This window comes from Salpingoeca rosetta (assembly GCF_000188695.1).
Source record: "Salpingoeca rosetta unplaced genomic scaffold supercont1.27, whole genome shotgun sequence".
In the NCBI taxonomy this organism is placed as follows: domain Eukaryota; class Choanoflagellata; order Craspedida; family Salpingoecidae; genus Salpingoeca; species Salpingoeca rosetta.
This window is the reverse complement of record NW_004754907.1, coordinates 261,498-283,092: the sequence shown is the minus strand read 5'-3', so window position 1 is coordinate 283,092 and position 21,595 is coordinate 261,498. Positions and strand designations below refer to the sequence as shown.

At 56.0% G+C, this 21,595-nt stretch overlaps 5 protein-coding genes across 5 annotated transcripts in view; 2 read left to right on the top strand and 3 right to left on the bottom strand.

The window, feature by feature from the left end:
• Nucleotides 1-5,413, bottom strand: part of PTSG_08975 (uncharacterized protein) — a 9,045-nt gene extending 3,632 nt beyond the window's left edge. Inside the window, exons 1-12 of the mRNA XM_004989715.1 lie at nucleotides 4,659-5,413; nucleotides 4,428-4,480; nucleotides 4,111-4,185; nucleotides 3,756-3,940; nucleotides 2,686-3,534; nucleotides 2,297-2,426; nucleotides 1,920-2,059; nucleotides 1,576-1,683; nucleotides 1,323-1,383; nucleotides 1,048-1,106; nucleotides 552-675; nucleotides 200-334 (exon numbers count right to left, since the gene is read on the bottom strand). Of these exons, the coding sequence (XP_004989772.1) occupies nucleotides 200-334; nucleotides 552-675; nucleotides 1,048-1,106; nucleotides 1,323-1,383; nucleotides 1,576-1,683; nucleotides 1,920-2,059; nucleotides 2,297-2,426; nucleotides 2,686-3,534; nucleotides 3,756-3,940; nucleotides 4,111-4,185; nucleotides 4,428-4,480; nucleotides 4,659-5,349 (2,610 nt within the window). The 5' untranslated portion in view covers nucleotides 5,350-5,413. The remainder of the gene's footprint in view (nucleotides 1-199; nucleotides 335-551; nucleotides 676-1,047; nucleotides 1,107-1,322; nucleotides 1,384-1,575; nucleotides 1,684-1,919; nucleotides 2,060-2,296; nucleotides 2,427-2,685; nucleotides 3,535-3,755; nucleotides 3,941-4,110; nucleotides 4,186-4,427; nucleotides 4,481-4,658) is intronic.
• Nucleotides 5,414-5,536: 123 nt separating this feature from the next.
• PTSG_08974 (uncharacterized protein) lies at nucleotides 5,537-12,465 on the bottom strand. Its single transcript, XM_004989714.1, has 14 exons — nucleotides 11,431-12,465; nucleotides 10,946-11,112; nucleotides 10,513-10,599; nucleotides 10,168-10,289; nucleotides 9,638-9,767; nucleotides 9,201-9,319; nucleotides 8,744-8,840; nucleotides 8,399-8,496; nucleotides 7,770-8,082; nucleotides 7,399-7,476; nucleotides 7,004-7,162; nucleotides 6,625-6,790; nucleotides 6,153-6,229; nucleotides 5,537-5,984 (listed from the first exon to the last, which is right to left on the bottom strand). The coding sequence occupies exons 1-14, from the start codon at nucleotides 12,332-12,334 to the stop codon at nucleotides 5,682-5,684; spliced, it is 2,820 nt and encodes a 939-aa protein (XP_004989771.1). The 5' UTR covers nucleotides 12,335-12,465; the 3' UTR covers nucleotides 5,537-5,681.
• A 246-nt stretch (nucleotides 12,466-12,711) lies between these two features.
• Nucleotides 12,712-15,513, top strand: PTSG_08973 (uncharacterized protein). The gene is made up of 8 exons (XM_004989713.1): nucleotides 12,712-12,783; nucleotides 13,029-13,129; nucleotides 13,295-13,462; nucleotides 13,710-13,771; nucleotides 14,074-14,137; nucleotides 14,480-14,567; nucleotides 14,743-14,881; nucleotides 15,088-15,513. The coding sequence occupies exons 1-8, from the start codon at nucleotides 12,741-12,743 to the stop codon at nucleotides 15,440-15,442; spliced, it is 1,020 nt and encodes a 339-aa protein (XP_004989770.1). The 5' UTR covers nucleotides 12,712-12,740; the 3' UTR covers nucleotides 15,443-15,513.
• A 42-nt stretch (nucleotides 15,514-15,555) lies between these two features.
• PTSG_08972 (uncharacterized protein) lies at nucleotides 15,556-19,739 on the top strand. Its single transcript, XM_004989712.1, has 9 exons — nucleotides 15,556-16,250; nucleotides 16,469-16,519; nucleotides 16,756-16,852; nucleotides 17,193-17,237; nucleotides 17,411-17,505; nucleotides 17,774-17,887; nucleotides 18,056-18,409; nucleotides 18,663-18,826; nucleotides 19,063-19,739. The coding sequence occupies exons 1-9, from the start codon at nucleotides 16,155-16,157 to the stop codon at nucleotides 19,520-19,522; spliced, it is 1,476 nt and encodes a 491-aa protein (XP_004989769.1). The 5' UTR covers nucleotides 15,556-16,154; the 3' UTR covers nucleotides 19,523-19,739.
• Nucleotides 19,740-19,968: 229 nt separating this feature from the next.
• The window catches only part of PTSG_12819 (uncharacterized protein), a gene marked incomplete at its 3' end in the record, with an annotated part of 12,243 nt that continues 10,616 nt past the window's right edge, over nucleotides 19,969-21,595 (bottom strand). The window contains exons 25-26 of the mRNA XM_004989711.1: nucleotides 21,535-21,595; nucleotides 19,969-21,258 (exon numbers count right to left, since the gene is read on the bottom strand). The exon at nucleotides 21,535-21,595 is cut by the window's right edge and continues 164 nt beyond it. Coding sequence (XP_004989768.1) covers nucleotides 19,969-21,258; nucleotides 21,535-21,595 — 1,351 coding nt within the window. The remainder of the gene's footprint in view (nucleotides 21,259-21,534) is intronic.

Sequence of the window (21,595 nt, the reverse complement as noted above, 5' to 3'; positions counted from 1 at the left end):
CCACCACACACACACACACACACACACACACACACACACACAGCTACTACACACACACACACACACAGAGCTTACACACACACACACACGCATGCACGCACAGCTTCCGCACACACACACAAAAACTCACACACACAGCTTCTACTTCCACCCATGCACACTCATTGCTGCATGATGCAATCGCATCACGTCACCACACCTGCACGATATCTTGTGCTGTCGCCATGCTTGATGTTGCCAAGAGTTTCACGAGGAGGACCTCATTTCCGGATCGGACGTCCAGTCCAGTTGCCTCAACGGTTCGCATGAGCGTCAGCGCGCGGTCGCTCGCATTCTGTACAAAAAAAAAAAAAAAACCGCACACGCACGTGGAGAATGGGATGAGTCGACAGAGACTGTTGTTCGTGTTGTTAATGAGACAGGTCCATTCTATCGATTCGCCACAGCAGACCACGCGAACGCGAATGTACACACACGCACACACACACACACGAACGTCCGCACACACACACACACACCCTCCTCCTGTTGCTGCTGCTACAGCTGCTTACGTTGTCGAGCATGAGGGAGAGGGACCATCGAAGACCCTTGGCCTGCACGACGTCGCGGGTCAGGTGCTTGCTGGACGCAATCGCCCGCTGCAGCGCAGGGTACTGGGGACGAAGGTTGCAGTGCCTGCAGGCATTGCCGTGGAGACGGCGTGTGAGTGATGGTTCGGGTCAACAGGCGACGGGACTGACGCCACGCACACCCGTGCAAGCACACGTACACACACGTACACACACGTACACACACACACACGTACAAGCACACGCACACACACACGTACAAGCACACGCACACACACACGTCCAAGCACACGCACGCACACACACACACACACACAGAGCACACACACACACACAGCACACATACACAGCACACACACACACACACAGCACACATACACAGCACACACACAGCACACACACACAGCACACGTACACTCACACCCAGCAAAGCACACAAACACACACACACACACCATTGCCAATTGAGTTCACTCACGAGACGTCGAAGAGACTGAGGCCGGTCAATTCAAGCAAAGGGTTCACGCCTTCCTCCTCCTACAGGCGCAAACACGCATGAGCATTATGCACGCGCACGTGTGAGTACGAATGAGTATGTGTGAGTACGAATGAGTATGTGTGAGTGCATGTGGGTGCATGTGGGTGCATGTGAACATGGACGAGCAACTTGTGCACACAGAGCAGCAGCAGCAGCAGCAGCGCTGCAGCTGGTATCGCGGTGTAAAGCGTGCTTGGCGTGTTTAGAGCACGTACCATGCCGGCTGCCAGGAGTCCAATGCACGTCAACGACGCTTCGTCAATCTCAAATCCGTGGCTAAACACAGGCGCACGCACGCACATACGCACATACGACAACGTGAGCACGGTCACATGTAGCAGAAGAAGACGTTACAACGAGGAGTGAAAGGGGTGCATTGTCAACGCGACAGAACGCAGCTGCAGCATCTCACCAACACCGCCTCCAATCTACCCTCCACACCCCTCCAATGCATCATCAGCTGCGGACCTTGCAAACGCCTCTGCCACGTCCATGCCGCGCCGGCCGTGTGCACCGTGCAGGATGGCGTCAAGCAGTTGCGGCAGGTGGCGCTGAAGCTGCACACGCGCACGCGCACTGGTGGTTGTGGTGGTGGTGGTGGTGGCAGCAATGTTTTGGGGTGAACTGGAAGGAAACAACTGCGGCGTGTTTTCGCACGCATACACACATACACACACACACGGCAAACAATTCATACCCATCTTCACACGCACAAGCGTTCTCCGCTACCCCTTGCCTCCTGTTTCCTCGCCCAACGTCCTCCAACCATGTCCCACCCCCAACCTCCCAACCCCCTCCATTTCCCTCCATACGTTGAGGGTGCCTTGGCCTTGTCCTTGAAGATGTAGTTGAGGGCGTCGATGATGACGGATGGAGCGTCCACCTCACGCGTGACCGGCCAGCGCGCATTCGCAGCAGCCAAGATGAGCGGCACAACCTGGTCCGACAACGGCTGCGTCATGGTATTGGTGGTGGCGGTGGCGGTGATGGTGAAAGGCGGGAAAGAGGAACCTTAAAGGAAAATTTCACACACACACACACACACAAAACCACAAAAATGCATGTACACACCCAGCAATGACAACACACACACACACACACACACACACACACACACACACACACACACACACGCCCGCAAAGCAATTATGTCTCCCTCCCCCCCCCCCTCTCTCTCGAATCACCGAACCGCGTCTGGTGTTGCAGTGATCTGGCGAAAGAAGTCGGCGCTGTATTTGACGCCGAGCGGATGCCAGTGGGGGCGAACAAACGCCTCGTGATACAGCAGGGCGCGCGGCAGCGAGCCATCGGGGAACCGCCTGGCAACGGGTGGTCGTCGATGGTGGTCGTCGTCGTGTGTGATATGATGGTGTGTGATATTAGGGTGTATGATGTGATGGTGATGAACAGTGGCAGAGTGACCATCAGAGCGGCAATACGTACCACCTGCCAAACGCCCAAATGCACGCCCAAACAAACACACACACACACACACACACACACACACACACACACACACACACACACAAACAAACACACACACACACACACACACACACACAAGCACCGAGCACTCACGATGCGATGTTGACGATGGCCTCAATGGCTGTCATCTTGAGTCGCTGCACGGCTCTCTTCACGGCAAACCCAACACCGGTCATCCGATAATCGCGGTCGCCGGCCCGCAGATTCCGCGTGTGAGAGTCACGATCATTGCTTCCGCTGCTCGTGCGGTTGGTGCTGTTGCCATGGGTGTTCCTGTGGCTGCCATTGGCGTTGCTGTGGCTGCTGTCTCCTTGCGGGTTACCACGCCCTTCCTGTTGTCCTCGTCGCTGCTGCCGGTGGGCGGCGTTGGTCGCAGCTGTCGCAAATCCATCACCGCCACCACGCTGCTGTTGATGTTGTTGACGTGTGGGCGTTTGCTTCGAGATGTCACCGTGCTGTTGTTGTTGTTGTTGTTCAAATGCTCGCAAGTCCTTCTCCAACTCACTATCATCCTCGTCCTCCTCCACCTCCGCCTCATCCTCCTCCTCATCCAGCTCGTCTTCACTGTCTTTGGTGGCTGTGGCTGTGGCTGACACAAGCTGCTGCTTCCCTCCCCCACCACCGCGTGAAACATCGTGCACCTTGGTAAACAGGCCTGGCGTGCTATCCTTTCCTCCATACTTTTTCTGCACGAGCTCTCGCAGCTCTTCAGCCTCAATATCGCCTTCGCCCTGCTGCCCACTGCTCTTTGCATCCGCTGTCGTCGCTGGTGTATCGGTGTTTGATGTAGCAGCCTTTGCAGCGTGCTGTGCCGAGGCATTGCCTGCAGGCATCGTGCCGCTGCCATCGTCGCCGCCGCCCTGTTTGCTCACCTGCCACCGGTACAGCCCTCCACGCGTACGCACGAGCGAAAATCCGTGCGCCTGCGCCGGCCCAAACCCACTGTTGGTGGCAAGCACGGCAGGTTGCGTTGCGGGGCGTGGTGTGGGGTTGAGGTGATGAGCTGATGAGCTGATGAGCTGATGAGGTGGCAGTGCCAACACACACACACAACACACACACGCACAACACACACACACGCACGCACGCACGCACACACACGCACGCACAAACACACACACAGAGCCAAAACATACCCCTCCCTCCCCTTCCCCCAACATTACCGTGTGCTGTCCTCTGGCGGTGCCTCTACGAGGGGCAGACCCGTCATGAAGACTTCGGACGGCGTGAGGGCATCCCATCGGCTGCACCGCAGGTCGTGTGTTCGCCCCGTCACCCAGGACGTGATGGACAGCCGCACGCGCGAGGGCTGCAGCAGCAGCCGAATGCCAGGGAACATTATCGACGCCTGCAAGGGAAACAGCACATTGTATGTTTGAGTAAGTCCGAGTGTGTTTGTGAGAGCACACACGTGTATGTCTACACGTATTTGAGTTTTGTGCGCGCAAATGCGTGTTTGATTTGCCCATATCAGTCCCCTTGCACACGCCAGCGACTACACGAGGGCGCGGCTCTCACCTTTGTGTCCTCCGCTGCCAGTGCTGGGATCGTGTCCACGCGTCCAACAAAGTTGAAGCAGTGCGAACAGCGGCACTACACGCATGCGGAATGATGACCAGTGTGAGCGCAGCTGCGACAGAACACACATTTCAACGGCACAAGCGTACACATCACACATGCTCGCACACACGCACACACATACACACACACAGTCATGCACACACACGGTCATGCACACACAGACACGCACGCATATGAACACACGCACACATGCGCACGTACACACACAGACACGCACGTATATGAACAACTCCCTTCCCCTCCCTTCATCTTACGTGATGGGGAAACGTGTGGGACTGATCCCGGCGTATCAACGACGACACTTCATCTGTTAGCGGGCAGTGAACAGGGCATAACAGCCACCAGAGCAGGGATTCGTGGCATGAGCACATCAGATGAGCAACAATACACGCGAATTCATCAGAACGAACACGCACGCACACGCACGCACACGCACGCACACGCACACAAAGAACACACAAAGAACACCAAGGCAAGGGGCTCACCGATGGGTGCTGCCAGAAGCGTGAGGGATTGGCTGTGCGTCCCATATGGGTAGACGCGGAGGAAGGAGCAGTTGCGCGCGGAGGAGATGGGGTTGCCACACGACTGGCAAGACACCACAGTCTGTGTGAAGATGGGCTTTAGCAGTGCAGTCATCAAGCGATCGTACCACCCTTTTCGCGCATGCTGTGGGCCCGAAGCGTTGCGGGGTGCTGCTGGTGCTGCTGATGTGGGCGCTGGCCGCGTTGACGGCGCTGTCGTTTGCTGAGGCTGTACCTGCTGCGGCCCCGATCGCTGCTGTGGCAGCTGCTGTGGCTGTTGCTGAGTCTGCGAGGTGCAGCTTTGGTCTTGCTTTGGGGTGTTTTGGCTCTTCCTTCTACGCCTCTTCTTTTTGCTTGGCTTGCCACCTTGAGACGATGACGATGACGATGACGCTGCCACCACTGAAGACCACCGAAGCTGCTGCAGGCGAGAGTGCGATGGCTGCACTGCAACGCGTATCGACATCAAAGCGCTGCTTTTCGTGCTTCTGCCCTGCATGCGGCTCGTTGTGGACGCCACCCGCGCTGCTGCAGCTGCTGCAGCCGATGGCTGGTGGTGTATGGACCGAGTGCGCAGCACGCGGCCAGCCCCGCGCAACAGCGAACATGCCACGCACACCCCACTACGACCACTTGACGCACGCACAACCATTCCCACCGTGTGTGTGCGTGAAAAAGCGAGCAACGTGGTGCTGCTCTCTCGCGGCAAATGAGGCGATCGTTTACGACAGTATAAAATGTAGCTAACACGGCGGCGGTGGAACGAAACAGAGAAACAGCGCGCGAGCGCGCGCGCACACACACACACACACACACACACACACACACACACACACACACACACACACACACACACACACACACACACACACACACACACACACACACACACAACACACACACAGCTTGTCACACATACGCACACAGTTTGTCACACACACGCACACACACACACACACACACGCACACACAGAGACAGACACGTCAGTGCTTGTCCTCGAGAAAGGCGATGACGTCTGTGATTCGTTGCAGGGCAGTCTCATCGTGCTTGTGTTCGGCCAGCAAGCTGCGCAGGTGCTTTGTGACGGCCTTGGTTGTCGTTGCTGGCGGCTGCTCTATATCCTTGACGCCACGTTGCAAGAGTTCCACATCGCTCGTCGCATCGTGCACAATCACTTGCACCAGATCTTGCATCAGGTTGTCGATGAGCTCTGTTGTGAACGTCGTCCGCACAGCATCGCGGTGCTCCAGCCCTTCCACCTCCACAACCGTCGTCCGGTATCCGTGCTGCAGGCACATGTCGATGTGTGTGTGAGGGGGGGGGGGTGAAAGCGTGTGTGAGTGAGGGTGGTTGTGTGGTGTGCGCATGCGAGGAATGGCCGACTTGCAGACACCAACAACTGCACCACACCACACCACCCACAGCGTCCGCACGCACGACACAACGCAGCCCACCTTGTCGCTGTCAAAAACGGTGTGTTCCGGGATGACGGTGTCAATGACGCGACTCACTTGCTCGGGCGTGTACTCGCCTGGTACAGCGACGTGGTGGTGGTGAGATCGGTGGTGGTGGTGGTGGTGAGATCGGTGGTGGTGGTGGTGGTGAGATCGGTGGTGGTGGTGGTGGTGATGAGATCGGTGGTGGTGGTGAGATCGGTGGTGGTGGTGAGATCGGTGGTGGTGGCGATGGTGGTGAGATGCACGAAGCAAAGAGGGCTGCAATTGTCGGGGAACGGCCCCAACACACACACACTCACACACACACACACACACACACACACACACACACACACACACACACACACACACACACACACACACACACACACACACACACACTTGCACACACACACACACACTTGCACACACACACACACTCTCTCTCTCATTCTCCATGCAGCCACAACGACAACAACACCCAACGCACTGAATGCGTGGTCGAAGAATGGCTGCACGGTCTGCTGGTTGCGGACGATGCTGACGCTTTGGCTGAGGTGCCACGCATGTACCCAGCTGAGCGACGCATATGGGACGGTGCCATCGCCCGAACACCGCAGCGAATTGCTCGCGTTGTTGCCGCTGCTCAGCTCACCCTATCCTCGTGTACGTGTGTGTGTGTGCGTGTGTGTGTGTGTGTGTGAGGCAATGGAGAAAGAAGGCTCAAGCCTGCTGTGGAAATGTCACCAAGCTTGTAAGTCCACGCGCTCGCAGTGAAACACAATGGACACACCCACGACACACACACACACACCCTCTCTCTGTCTCATACACGCAACACATGCGCGTATAACCACGTCTGCACTTACGTTCTGCATCTCCAACACCTGGTTGGTGAGTGTGAGTTCATCGGTGCCTTTGGTCTGCGTGGCGTGGATGGCATATGGGGTGTTCCTGTTCACACCGTACACAATGGCGACGTGTTTGATTGGCGGGCGCGTCGGCAGCCGGTCCAACGGTGACGATATCTGCCCACATACACACACACACACACGAATAAGAGTGCATGAGTGTAATGTGGTGTTATTTTGTGTGTGTGTGTGTGTGTGTGTGTGTGTGTGTGTGTGTGTGTGTGTGTGTGTGTGTGTGTGTGTGTGCTCAAGAGCTCGCATGTGGGACTCGCGTCTCCCATGAAGAGCAACAAAATAGTGCAACCCGAGAACAAAGTACCCTCTCCAACACACACAAACACACACACACACACCTCCTTGTTGGTGTAGAAATGTCGAATGGTGTCTGCAACGCGCTGCGCGTGGGAATCGTTTCCATAGCGCGCCAGGTCCTACAGCGTCGAAGAAGGATTGAGGAAGGCGGGCGGGCGACATGAGAGTGGGGGGGGGAGGGGAAGGGTGGATGCAAAGGGGGAGCGGCTTGTGAACACGAGGCGCGATGAAACGACGTTGACACCCGCACACGCCTGCACACGCCCACTTACACACGCCACAGCACAACAAACAACATGTAGACCCCACCAAACACACCTGCCCATACTCGTCCTCCCACACACCTTTGCTGTCCCTCATTCCCTCATCCTTCCGCCCCTCCACCCAACTTCATACTGCAGTCCCGCTGCACCTGGAACAGTTTCCCCGTCCGCAGATCGTTGACGCCAAACACAAGCTCCGTGCCATTGCCCAGCGTGATGTTGATGAGGTACCGCGGCCACCCCCCTTCCTCAATCCCGCCCGTCTCGTCCGTGCCGTTTGCAGAGAGAAACGCGCGTATGTCCGACGTGTCTGCCTGCTCGACCTCCGGCTGATCGAGCGGCGTGTGCCACTGCGCCGCCTGGCACATGGTCTCGTACTCGTTCAGCACTGCCCGACGCGTCTTGAGCTCGTCGAGCGTGTGCGGACGGCGCAGTCGCAGCGTCGTCGCCCCCTCCCCGCAGCTGACGCGGCCCGTGCACGCAGCGGTGTGCATGTGTGTGCGGACATGTGTATGTGTGTGTGTGTGTGTAAATGTGTGTGCATGTGTGCGTGTGATTGCGTATGTGTGAGGGTGTGTATGTGTATGTGTGTGAGTGAGTACCGTGAGTACAAATGTGTGTGAGGGTGTGTATGAGTGGGTGAAGGTGTGTATGAGTGGGTGTGTGAGAGGGGCATCCTGAATGCTCCTTCCGTCGCAAAACCTGCCCTTCCTTCCAACCCCAAGCATACACACCACACCACACCACACCACAGCCACGCCACCGCGACAGGACTGACTATGGGTGACTGCACGTCCACTCTGCGGCCGTTGGCGTACGGACGGAGACAGGAAACATCCACGGCGACGAGCCCACAGTCGATCCAAACACACGCGCCTGACGCCGCGGGTGTTGCATGCATGTGCGGTGTGTGTGTGTGTGTGTGTGTGTGTGTGTGTGTGTGTGTGTGTGTGTGTGTGTGTGTGTGTGTGTGTGTCAGGAGATGGGGAGACAAGACACAACACACTCGCCATACACGCAACTCACAGACACAGGTACACACACTCTCTCTCACTCTCTCACTCACACACACACACACACCACATCACACACACACCGTCAACAGATACCACGATCACCGCACCTGGTAGTTTGTGACGGGCAAACCCATGTTGTCACCAATGAGATCTGCCACCACCGCCTGCGTCGCACCGCGGAACGCCGGTGCAATCCCGTAATACCTGAACACACGCACGCATGTGTGAAAATGTGCACAAATGTGCACGCAAGGGCACACGTAACATACGTACACGCACGCACGCACGCACGCACGCACGCACGCATATACGCGCACACACACACACGCACGCGCGCGCACACACACACACACAGACAAAGCGTGCACACATGTACACACACGACGAAGAAGGAGGGTGTGAGTGAGTAATAACCTTCTTGCGCATGTACATGTGCATGCAGTGGATGTCTCGTCGCAATGCACCTTACGCGCCGTCATCTTCAACCTCTAACACAATCACGGTCGCCCCCGTGACCCTCTTCACCTCTCCACGCAAGGCAACGCAACGCAAGATCGAGCGTACGCAATAATGTGTTTCTCTGTCCATTTCAGGAACGATTTCGGGAACTCCTTCTCCAGCCAGGCGAAAAACTCCAGAATGACCTGATTGCCTAACGAGTGCGCAATCAGCACAGCAGGCGCCTATGCAAGCAAAACAAGTGGCGGTATGCGGTTGAGCGAGGAGATAGGAAGGGAAGCGGGGGAGAGGGTTGATGGTCGGTTGGGTGTAACGATGATGAAGATGCATGCAAAGGGACACGAACTTGAACAATGCACACACACGCACACACGCACACACGCACACACACGCACACACGCACGCACACGCACTCTGTCTGTCTCTCTCTCTTTCACACCCACACACGTGTTACACTTATACACATCCCACCCACCCTCACGTGTCACACACACACACATATTAATACACACAACACGCCCTTAACGCCTCCGACCTCTCACCTCATTGACGGCGACGGCCATCTCGACTTTGGCCTTGAACGTGGAGAAGAACTTGTCGCGCCGCTGCAGCATATCCGGGGACAGGCGCCAGTCGTACGGCATCGCAATCAGCGACTGCGAATCATAGCCCCTGGTGGTGATCATGGTGGTGGTGGTGGTGGTGGTGGTGGTGGTGGTGGTGGTGGTGGTGGTGGTGGTGGTGGTGGTGGTGGTGGTGGTGGTGGTGGTATTAGTGTGGTACATGCGCACACACGGAGCCACAGGGACACAGAACACACACACACAGAGTCACACATGCACGCGCATGTACAGATGCACGCACACACACACACACAAGTACACACAAATACACACACAAGTACACACAAATACACACACACACAAACACACACACACAAGTACACACACACAAGTACACACAAATACACACACACACAAACACACACACACACACAAGTACACACAAATACACACACACAATCACAACGACACACATGCAAGCAAGCACTTGAAAATTGTGTTCCTCGCACCATTTCTCCGCGAGGAAGGTGAGGATGGACCTGAAGATGGTGGTGATCCCGCGAATGTTCGCGTTGAGTTCGCGGATCGCCGCAATGCCGGAGCCAGCCCGCACCTTGCACGTGTCGTCCGTCTGTACGCAGACATGTGGGAGGGCGTGAAGGTGTATATGTGTGTGTGCGTGTGTGTGAGTGTGTGTGCGTGTGTGCGTGTGTGCCGACATGGCAAGACCAATTGACGCACGGGCACGCACACACACACACACAGGTGCAAACATACACACAAACAATACACACAACTGTGCACATGACCATGCACACACGCAAGCCACAGCTCCCGCGCCACAAAGGTGTCACCTGGTTGATGCCGAGGGCGAGACACTCGAGCCAGCAGTAGCGATCGACCGTGATGGTCTGCATCATCTGCTCCAGACTCAACCACACCTGTTTGAGAAGGGGGATGGTGGTGTAAAGGGCGTGATAAGAATGGGGGGGGGATTCAACATCCGAGTTTCCTGAACAGTTGATGTGACAAAGTCAAAGGAAACATAACACGCACATGACACATACATGCGACACACACACACAAAACACACATACACACATACACACATACACACAAAACACACATACACACAACACACATACATGCGACACACACACACACACAACACACATACACACCACACACATACACACAACACACACACCACCAATCACACAACGCACATGACACATTCATGCGACACATATCACACACACACACATAGACACATACCACCCATCGCACCTGGTCCATAATCTCGATGTCGACGCCGTTACAGTCCTTCCGCTTCCACGCTTCGAGCTGCGTGCTCATGAACCCTGGAACCATGACCACCGGAAACCGGCGCCCATCACCCATGATCGTCTGCCGCAGGAACTCGTGCTTCAGCACCTTGTAGATGTCCTGGTGCGCTGGCGGTGGTGAGCAGGGAGGATTGGAGAACCGGGGAGAAGGTGGTCAGGGTGGTTTCGATGGGCATGTGGTTGTGATCATGAAGGAACGTCTCTGTCAAGCTCATGCATACACACAAACAAACATCCACACAATCACTCACAAAACACACGCACACACACACACACCATCACTCACAAAAGACACACACACACACAATCACTCAAAAAAGACACACGCGCGCACACAACACGCACAATCACTCACAAAGGACACACACAACTACACACAGCACACAGCACACACACACACACAGACACACACACAGACACGCACACCTGATTTATTGTGGAGGTGGAAGACGTGGTGGTCCAGGACAAGCAGGAGCCCCTTTGTCATCGCCTTCACCTCTGTGGAGCTGTTGGTGCGTTTGACGGCAGAGAAGAAGGAAACCAAATCCCCCTTGCGCGCCTTTCGAGTGCGCTGCTGCCCAAAGATGGGCGCCTCGATCGAAAACGTGCCCTCCGCCACAATGGCCAGAAAACGCGGCACACGCCCACGTGCAATCACCACCTCTCCTTCCTCGACAGGATAGGCGTTCCACGCCTCCAGCAGCCGCTGCGCTGCGTGCATGTCCTTCACCTCCGACAGCCACGGCATGATGCGCTGGCGAAACGCCGCAGATTGCGTCATGTTGCGCTCAGCCACGCTTTCGCTGTCGTTGGCGTTTAGAATGACGACCTCCACCATAGGCGCCTGGGCAGGCAGCTGCATGTGCTCTGGGTTGACAAACGTCAGGTACACCGTGTCGTTTGGCACGTGCTCGTGGTTGGGGCGCACGTACACGCGAAACGTCTGGGTGGCGTTGCCATCCGGCTGCCACGTCAGCGTGCGCTCCTCCTGGAAGTGAAAGTCGATGAACGGTGAGCCCGTGCTGGACACAAACGCCACATCCACGCTGCTTGGCGGCGATGTGCTGTGGCGTGTGCGCGTCACCTCCACGTCCACATACTTGTGGTTCTCAGACACGACATATGACGAGTGCACAGGCTGCACCACGGAGACAGGCTTCTTCTTGCTCTGCACTTGCACGGCGAGGTGCGTGAGCCCATATGCGCCCACTCGGCAGCGGCGCGGGCGCACCAGCACCACGTCCACGTGGCACTCCCGCTCCACCCCGCGCGAGCACGTGGAGGATATGGCAGCCATGTCGACGTACACGCGCTTCGGAGCAGCGTCCATGTGATCCCAGTATAGCGTCTGCCTGTGCGTAAGCAGGCTGCCCCCGTATCCTTGCCCAGCCTGCTTCACCTCCACGTCCACCTGCACAGCGAGCTCTGCCCCATACTGCCTTCCAACCAGCACTTCCACCTGCAGCACCAAAGGGGGAACAGCGTGTGAATCAATGGAAATCCTGCACGTGTGAGTGTGTGGTGTGTGTGTGTGTGTGTGTGTGTGTGTGTGTGTGTGTGTGTGTGTGTGTGTGTGTGTGTGTGTGTGTGTGTGTGTGTGTGTGTGTGTGTGTGTGTGTGTGTGCGGCGGTGTGAACACTGGTGCGCCAGCGCAGACGAGCAAGGTCTGCGTCAGATAGAAAGTTGGCAACAGCATTCACAAATCGCCAACAATCAACACAAGACAACAAGACGCAATGGCTTTGGACTTCTCCCAGACGCTGCCTCCAACAGAGAAAGGTGCCTGATGTGCGTGTGTCTGTGTCTGTGTCTGTGTCTGTCTGCCTGCCTGTGTCTGTATTTGTGTCCCTGCCTCTGCCTTTGACCCTGACCCTGTCTCTACCTCTGTCTCTATCTCTATCTCTGTCTCCGTCTCCGTCTCTGTGTTTTTCTTTTTCTCAGTCAGTCTCGATGTCCCCGCGCCTGTTTGTGTCTCTGCGCCTTGTTGACCGGTGTTTGGCTGTGCTCGCCACGCATTCCCACAGACTATGATGAAGAGCCGCCCAAGCGACCAAAGGCTGAAAGCCAATTGAAAGACAACGTTAGCCAATCCGCCGCCAACGTGCCATCGCTGCGGCAAGCACCGGTATGCGATGACGACGGGAATGCTTCACAGCCTTGCTCTCCCTCTGTGCTGCCCGTTCCCATGCTGGACACATGGGCTTGTCTGACGTTCCTCGCTTTCCCTCATTCTTCCCGTCCTCCTCGTGTGACGCTGCAACTGCCATTGTCGCCACCAACGCTTTCTCAGCACCTGCCGACTCGGGATGACTTTCGGGAGGCGTTTGACCGGCAGCAGCGCCTGTTGCACATGCGCAACAACATCCTTGGCATGACCGCGCACGAGCGACACCAACGGTTCATCAGAGACTATGTCATGTGGTATGGTGATGGCCAGGCCTTCCTCGAATCCCAGCGGGTGAGCGTTTGTACGGCCGTGTGTGTGTGTGTGTGTGTGTGTGTGTGTGTGTGTGTGTGTGTGTGTGTGTGTGTGTGTTTGCACGGTAATGTGTGTGTATGTGTGTGTATGTGCATGTTGAAATGGCATGTATTCAGACGACAGTTGTGTTGTCTCGCACATCTTGCTGCCTGTCCTGCTCTGCTCAATGCTGCTTTGAGTGCACGACCCTCAACCCCTGCGCGTGCACGTTGATCATCGTCTGCAGCCGCAAGTTCGAAACGACTACGATGTCATCGCTGAGCAGCACCGCTTCGTCTGGGATGACAAGTGAGGGCCCTCTTTGTGGCTGTCTGTGTGTGCCTGTGTGCCTGTGTGTCTGTTTGTATCTGTGTGTGTATGTGTGTGCCTGTGTGTCTGTTTGTATCTGTGTGTGTATGTGTTTCTCTGTGTGTGTATGTCTCCTTGTCCCTCCCCGCTCTCTCCCTCTCCCTCTCCCTCTGTCCCTCTCCCTCTGTGTGATTGGTTTCAACGAGTTGAATTACGGTGAAGAAGCGGCTTACGCTGTATTTGCACCGCCCCTCTCGATTCTTCTGGCCCACGCTCACATGTACATTCACTGGTGGTATCAGGGACACAGAGGAAATGGACTGGGAGAAGCAGCTGGCAAAGCGATATCACGACAAGCTCTTCAAGGTGGTGGTGGTGGTGCTGCTGCTGCTGCTGCTGCTGCTGCTGCTGCTGTTGTTGTTGTTGTTGTTGTTGTTGTTGTTGTTGTTGTTGTTGTTGTTGCTGCTGCTGCTGTTTGTTGTTGTTTAAGTTGTTGTTGTTGCTGCTACTACAACGACTCTTGTGGTTGTTGTTGGTGTTGTTGCTGCTGTTGTTGTTGTTGTTGTACATTTGCCGATGTACCGATGCCCGTGCACATAGTACAACGATGCTAACATCTGCAAACGCCACCCCCCCCCCCAACACACGCACATACATGCACACATACACACACATACATTCATACACACTTACGCGCCCCTTGGTCAGGAATACTGCTTGGTTGACCTGGCGAGATACAAGACGGGACAGATTGGAATGCGGTGGAGAACAGAGGACGAAGTGTTTGCAGGCAAAGGTGTGCTCATGATGCTTGCGTGTGCCTTTGTTTGTTTGCGTATGCCTTGTTTGTTTGGGTTGCTTGTTTGTAGCACCTCTGTCTATCAATTTTCTCACCCGCGCGCGTGCGCACACACATGTACACAATCACACACACAAACACACCCAACACACCATCACAAACATACACACAGGCCAGTTTGAGTGCGGCAGCGTGCGTTGCGATCGGCGGGAGGGGCTGCGCACGTGGCAGGTGCAGTTCAAGTACACGGAGCACGGCCGCACGCGCCGCGACCTCGTCAAGGTCCGCCTCTGCCCACGGTGCTCAAAACGGTACGCACGCACGTGTGTGTGTAGTGTGGTGTGTGTGCCTATGTGTGTGTAGTGTGGTGTGTGTGTAGTGTGTGTGTGTCTGTTTATCTGTGTGCTTGCGTTCGTGTGGAAATGTGGCTCTTGCACATGCCCTCGTTCCCAAACCATCTCCCACCGCCCTCACCCCCCCCCCCCTTATGCTTGTGTTGCGTGTGGCGGATCACCAGTCTGAACTACAAGCACAAGCACGCGCGTGTGCGAAGCAATAAGGAACACAAGCAGACACGAGGCGTTGACGCTGATGACGACGACGACGACGATGGTGGTGGTGGTGGTGGTGATGATGATGGACCTGAGGTGCCTGCTGATGTTGGCGAGAAGACAAGCGAAACAACAAGAAGCAGAAACAAACAGAAGCGACACCACACAAAAGCCAGGCATCGCCATGCACCAGAACGACAGGACCACAGGGCAAGACAGGCACACTCATCACGTTCATCGTCATCACAACAACGACAGGAACCACCACCACCTCTCGCCACTGATGACGATGTCCTGCGTGCCACTCTGCTTCCCGAGTGATGTGATGTGTGTGATGATGTGACATGACGTGAGAAATGTACACTTGTCGAATGAAAAGTGCGCGTGCGCGCGTGTCTCAAACATGCATGGCATGCATCGTTGCAAGCTCCAAAACTGGAGGAAAGTGACCTACGCTACCGCCCTTGAAACCATGACCGCAGGCTTTTCACCTGGTACTTGCACACACTTTTGGTTCTGACCAACCCTGTCCATGTGTAACTCATGAAAGGCGCCGCGCGTTTCGGGTGTTATGTCCCAGTTGGCCTAGGCAAATTACTCGAATTCCCCAGCGATTTCGTATCCGGAGCCGTTAGGGGGCAACAGTGACAGGCAGAGACGTCCCCACCCGCGATAGGCGGGCAGGCAGTGGGTCAGAGGGTGCGGAGAGAAAGAATGCCACGTGAACGCAGCGATGCAGCAACGTCGCCTCTTCTTCTCCGAGCCCTCGTCATTGGCATTGGGGCCTGCTCCCTCGCTTGCTTGGTTCGCTTGCTTAGTTCGCTTCTCCGACACCCCAGCTTCCTTATCTCCTCAACAGTGTTTGTCTTGTGTCTTCTCGTTCGTTTGTCCGACCTTTATTTTCTTGTTCTCCTGCCAGCCACTAGGCCAGCCGACAAGTATAAGAGCATAGCTGACAACGAAACACACACACACACACGTCCACACCTCTTGACAGCTTGAACACCCCCCCCCCGCGCGGATATCGAGTGCCATGAGCGCCTCCAACCACTGCCTCCACACCACGCTTAGTGTTGCTGCGGTGCTCCTCGTTGCGTTTGCCGCCTCGTCCCAAGCCATCGTCAACGACGTCCGTTTCTCCTGGGTGGCGTTGCTGATGGATATGAGTCTGAGGTTGGGAGGAGTTTGGTACTGGTTGGTTGGTGTGTGTGTGTGTGTGTGTGTGTGTGTTGCTTGTACCTTTACCCTGTCCCTGCCTGTCCTCCTTCCGTACGCACTTGCTCATTCCCCTCACTCCCCCCCCCCCCTCTCTGTGTCTGCTTCCCTTCCGATTACTGCCACACGCAGGGCATCAACCTGGGAGATGAGCTCACCCTCTCCGAGTTCCTCGCCGAAGCGGTTCGTGAGGCAGCACTCTTCGAGGCTTCGTGTCTCTTCTGGTTGTGCTGTGTTGTGCGTATTTATGTGGTTGTGGTTCATCTGATCGCATTCCATCAAAGACTCCCTCCACAAAGCACCTCTCCTTATCCCTCCTACACACACCACCTGATCCAAAGGCTGAATCCACCTTATCACTCACACCAGCACGCTTGCCTATGCCATCCTGCCGTTGAATTGCCTTGCGCACACGACAGAACCTGGATGGCTGCGCCAACCTGACTGCGTCCTCGGAGGGCTACTACTTCCAAGGCGGCCACGAGACTGGCGTGCTCCAGGCCCGCTGCGAAGTTGGTGCGTTGGTTGAAGCCAGAGCACAGAAGAGCGCACAGAAGAGCGAGGTGGGAGTCATGCTGTTGGTTGGGTTGCGTGATAGGCTGAGCGAGAAACACGAAAGCCGTTGCCTGGTAGCTGGCTTGGATGGTGTGTCAGGGGGCACGCCCAGTTCAGTTGTGCAGTTGGCGAGCCGGCGCCTAGCCTGCTGGCTAGCCATCTGGGTGTGGTCTTGTAGGTCTTGTGGTTGTACCCCTTTCATCGCGATCATCACAACCATCATCACTATCCTCACCAACACACTGCCCCACCCATGTTACATCCAACCCCACCCACCCGCGTGTGTGTTTACTTTTTGCAGGTGGCGAGTGCATGTGTACCAACTTCAACGAATGCGACAACGGAAGTACGTTGACCAGTGCGTGTGTGTGTGGGTGTGGGTGTGTGTACTCGTGTGCGTGTGGATATCTTCCGTCTCTGTCTTCCCCCTTTTTCCACTCACCACAAAACCACCCTGTCCTCGCCAACTCACGCCCTTCATTGCGCATGTGCATCTTTCCATCTTACAACGCCTGCCAGACTGCCAGAAGATCTTCCGCTGCAACGATACAGAGACTGAAGGCTGCTTTGCTGTCGCAAACTGCACCCAGGCCACATTTGACACCTACTTTGCTGTGCGTTCCGCGCATTGTGTGTATTATGTGTGTGTGTGTGCGTGCGTGCGTGCGTGCGTGTGTATTATGTGTGTGCGCGTGCGTGCGTGCATAGGGGCGTGATATGACACCGTCGTATTGTCCACATGACTCTGTTATTGTCTCCACGGCACCTTGTTTGCCTGCAAGCACAGCCCATTGAGCCATTGTTGATTAGTTTCTTTATGTTTCCTCGCCGCGTGTGCCCGTATCTACCCCCCCCGGGCCACATCACGTTGCCTTCCATCAGGTTGAACTTGACTGCTCGCGTGGCGATCCGCTGACAGAGCGCAATGAGGAGGAGCTCGACTTCTTTGCCATGCGCTGGAAGCAGGCCCTCGAGGACGACTGCGAAATCTCCAGGGTATGTGTGCGCACATGTGTGTGTGTGTGTTGAGTGCGTTTAGTGCATGTACGTGTGGTTGGATGCTTGCATGCAGACACGCTACACTGCATGCACCGACAGACCAATCCAACCCATTCAACTGCACGTCAGCTTTCGCTCACCTGTTTCCAACACCCACGCATGCAGCTGTGCCGGTACAAGGGCGACACATCTGCCACGATTGACGTGATCAACGCCACATCGTTCCGCACCAGCGCCCTCAACAGCGCACATGTCGACGACCTGCTTGTGTGCGCGCAGTCCACAACCTTCCGCTTCAACCGCTGCACCGTCGTGGATGTGCGTGAGGTGGACGCACCAACCACCACCACAACTACAACCACAACGACGACGACGACAACGACGACGACGACAACAACCACCACGACCACCACCACAACAACGACAACAACGACAACGACAACAACCTCCACGACTACAACTACCCTTCCTCCTTGTGACTACACGTGCGATGACAACGTCTACAGCTGCCTTGGCGCGGTAAGTCACAGCACGTGAATGGTTGGGTGCGTGGTGTGGTGTGTGGCCTGTGCTGGCTGCACAGTGCACACCCCAGTTGTGTGCACATTTTGTTCGTGTATGGCATTCACGCACGCATGCTCGCACTGCACTCGCACTTACACACACACATGCACACACACTCACTCACTCTCTCACTCACACACACACACACTCTCACACACTCAACACTCATAAATAAACCCCCTCCCCCTCACTTCACCACACAAACCAGGCCATGTTTGAGAACAACGTGCGCGACACGTTCTCTGAGTGCGTTGCGTCCTACGAGCACCACAGCACCTCTGGCCTGGTTGACTTTGGCATCTGCCTCGCAGACTGCGAGCAGGTCATGCCCAGTGACAACTACACCGACGTCAAGGTCATCCTCGCTTGCTAGTGAGTCGAAACGCCCTGATCGGGTCGAAGCGCAATGCTCAATGCAACTTGTCTGATGTGTTTCTGCGCTTGTGCGTCTATCACGGAGGATTATTGTTCCCACTCCTGCGTGCTTGCGTGTGCTCCCGCTCCGCGTTTGCCCCAACCAGTCAACAGTCGCGTTTGAATATCCCATTTCTTGCGTCCCCACTAACCACGAGGGATGCCAATTGCATTTCCAATGTCGTTCCCAACAGCCGCTCCTGTGCGCTGTCAACGGCGGATATGGATTGCAACGTCACTGCGACAACCACGCCCACGACCACGATCACGATCACCACCACAGCCGACTGCACGAACGACGGCTACGAGCCCAACGACAACCCGGAAGGCCCTGGTGCCACCACAGTCACTGCACCCGTCAACCTCAACGCCACCATCTGCCCAGGCGATGCCGATTGGTACAAGTTTGACGTGTGCGGCGGCGGCAACGCGACCATCAACGCCTACTTTACCCATGCCGAAGTTGACATTGGGGTTGCAGTGTATGACTCCATTGGATATCCTGCTGATGGCTCTGACGGCAGCACGGACACCGAGTACGTGTTTATCCAGAACGGTGTCAACGCGACCTACTTCTACGCGGCTTTGGACAGCAACCAAGAGGAGCAGTTTGGCGATTACCAGCTCACCATCTCCGTTGACTGCCCCGCCTAAGCGCCGCTGATGTATTGCACCATCCATGTCTCTTTCTTCCTTTCTTGCTCGTCTGTTTGCTCAACGATGTTACGCTTTTGTCTGGATGCACTGCGATATGTGTCTGTGGTTGTATTGTTTGCCTGTGCCTACCTTCTGATGTGAATTCATTTCGCACCCATCCCATTCGTTCGTTCGTTCGTTCGTTTGCTTGAACATTACATTCATTCAATCGCCATCATCAGAAGAAGAAGAGTGACACACAGTCATGAGCGGGGCAACATGCCAAGAAGTGTAACAGCACAGCAAAGAGGGAAAAGCCGAAACAAGGCACCTTGACTGCGTCTCATTCCCCACGTGTGAAAGAGGGATACACATCATGTCACAAACACAGCCTCACGTTAGCGCATGTGCACACACACACACACACACACACACACACACACTCGCATATGCATCTACACACTCTAGTCTGCAAGCATGGCTGCCCTTCGCTGCATGTCTTGTCTATATTCCTGAACGTCCTGGTGCGGGTGCGCTGGCACAGGTTTCAACGGGCTGCACGTGGGTGAACCAGGCACACACACCTCCCGCGAAACGTCCTCGGAACCTTGCTGCGGCTGCTGAGGTTGCTGCTGTTGTCGTTGGTGGCCATGGTGGTTTGGTGGTGACGAGGATGGATGCTCATTTGTGGGCGTTGTCCACATGTCCCTGTGGCTCTCATGCACCGTGTGTTGTTGTTGTTGTTGTTGTTGTTGTTGTTGTTGTTGTTGTTGTTGTTGTTGTTGTTGTTGTTGTTGTTGTTGTTGTTGTTGTTGTTGTTGTTGTGCATACTCCTTCTGCCCACCACCACCACCACCACCATCACCCGCACTCGCGTTGTCACCGTGGGCGCCAGCATCATCCAAGGCCTCGCCCATCACCTCTGCTGTCGCACGCGCCCTCGCTTCGCCCGCCAGTCTTCCGTTGCCGCCGCTGCCACTGCCAACACGCGTCGCGTGTCCATCACCACCAGATGTCGACACGATTGCATCGGGTGCAGCCACGCGCCCATTACCACCGCTGCTGCCGCCTCCAAAGTTGGTCGGCGCAGACAGCACTGACGACACAGGCCGCATCACAAACGCACCGCCACCATCACCATTACGCCAAGCATCAGCATCAGCATCACCAGCATCACCACCGTGAGGGCGGGTGCGTATGTGCGGCGCCTCGCGTGGCATGGCCAACATGGGCTCCTCTTCCTCTCCAGCGCGATCAGCAGCCATGGAAGGCACAGCCACATCCACATCGCCAGTGTGGGGACGAGAAGGTGGTGGTGGTGGTGGTGGTGGTGGTGGCGAATGTGAGGGCGGCATGTTGTTCGAGGCAGCAGCGCCGTCCGCGCCATCGCCCCGCTGTGGACTAGAGGGGGCTGTAGACGCCGTGGCCTGAGCTGTTTGGCCGCTTGCGTGTGCGTTTTCCTGGTGTTGCTGCTGTTGCTGCTGTTGCTGCTGCTGCCGCGCTTCTGCAACCATCTTCATGCGCCACTCGTTGAGTTCTCTCTCGCGTTCTGGCGGTCGTCGGCTGTTGATCAACGCGTACATGCGATCCTCCCACTGCCGCATGTTGGCGATGTTGCGCGTGGAGTGGCGCCAAATGCAGTCCGCGTACGTTGCCTGCATGGCCTTCATATCCCCGTCAAACTCAAGAATAGCTCGGCGAAGCTGTCGTTCACCCTCAACAGCGTCGTCGTGTGGATAAAAGTACCCGCACCCCTGCACGCGCCGTGTGTGCGTTGTACACAATGTGTGCGTTTTGTGGGTCAAGGCGGGGTGGGCATAAAGAGAGGCGCGTCGCGTGGTCGTGTCGCAATGAACAACTTTGATCAAAGGGAGAATCGGAGAAATATGCACTCAAGGCAACGCACACACACAGACACACACACACAGACACGCACACACACACAGACACACACACAGACACACACACAGACACAGACACACACACAGACAGACAGACACACACACACACACACACACACACACACACACCTTGAGGTGCGGGGAGTTGTGGACGAGCGGGTATCCGGCATGCATGGTGTCAAAGTAGAGG

Bases quoted from the DNA above. Each gene is read 5' to 3' on its own strand.
- PTSG_08974 (XM_004989714.1), bottom strand. From the start codon at position 12,334: ATGGACGCTGCTCCGAAGCGCGTGTACGTCGACATGGCTGCCATATCC. The intron at 10,290-10,512 runs GTGACACCTTTG...GTCTGCGTACAG, and splicing joins TCGCCCTCGGCATCAACCAG to ACGGACGACACGTGCAAGGT. The intron at 5,985-6,152 runs GTGGGCTGCGTT...ATGTGCCTGCAG, and splicing joins CCGTTTTTGACAGCGACAAG to CACGGATACCGGACGACGGT.
- PTSG_08973 (XM_004989713.1), top strand. From the start codon at position 12,741: ATGGCTTTGGACTTCTCCCAGACGCTGCCTCCAACAGAGAAAG. The intron at 14,568-14,742 runs GTGTGCTCATGA...ACATACACACAG, and splicing joins CGAAGTGTTTGCAGGCAAAG to GCCAGTTTGAGTGCGGCAGC. The intron at 14,882-15,087 runs GTACGCACGCAC...GCGGATCACCAG, and splicing joins TGCCCACGGTGCTCAAAACG to TCTGAACTACAAGCACAAGC.
- PTSG_08972 (XM_004989712.1), top strand. From the start codon at position 16,155: ATGAGCGCCTCCAACCACTGCCTCCACACCACGCTTAGTGTTGCTGCG. The intron at 16,520-16,755 runs GTTCGTGAGGCA...CGCACACGACAG, and splicing joins CCGAGTTCCTCGCCGAAGCG to AACCTGGATGGCTGCGCCAA. The intron at 17,506-17,773 runs GTGCGTTCCGCG...GCCTTCCATCAG, and splicing joins CATTTGACACCTACTTTGCT to GTTGAACTTGACTGCTCGCG.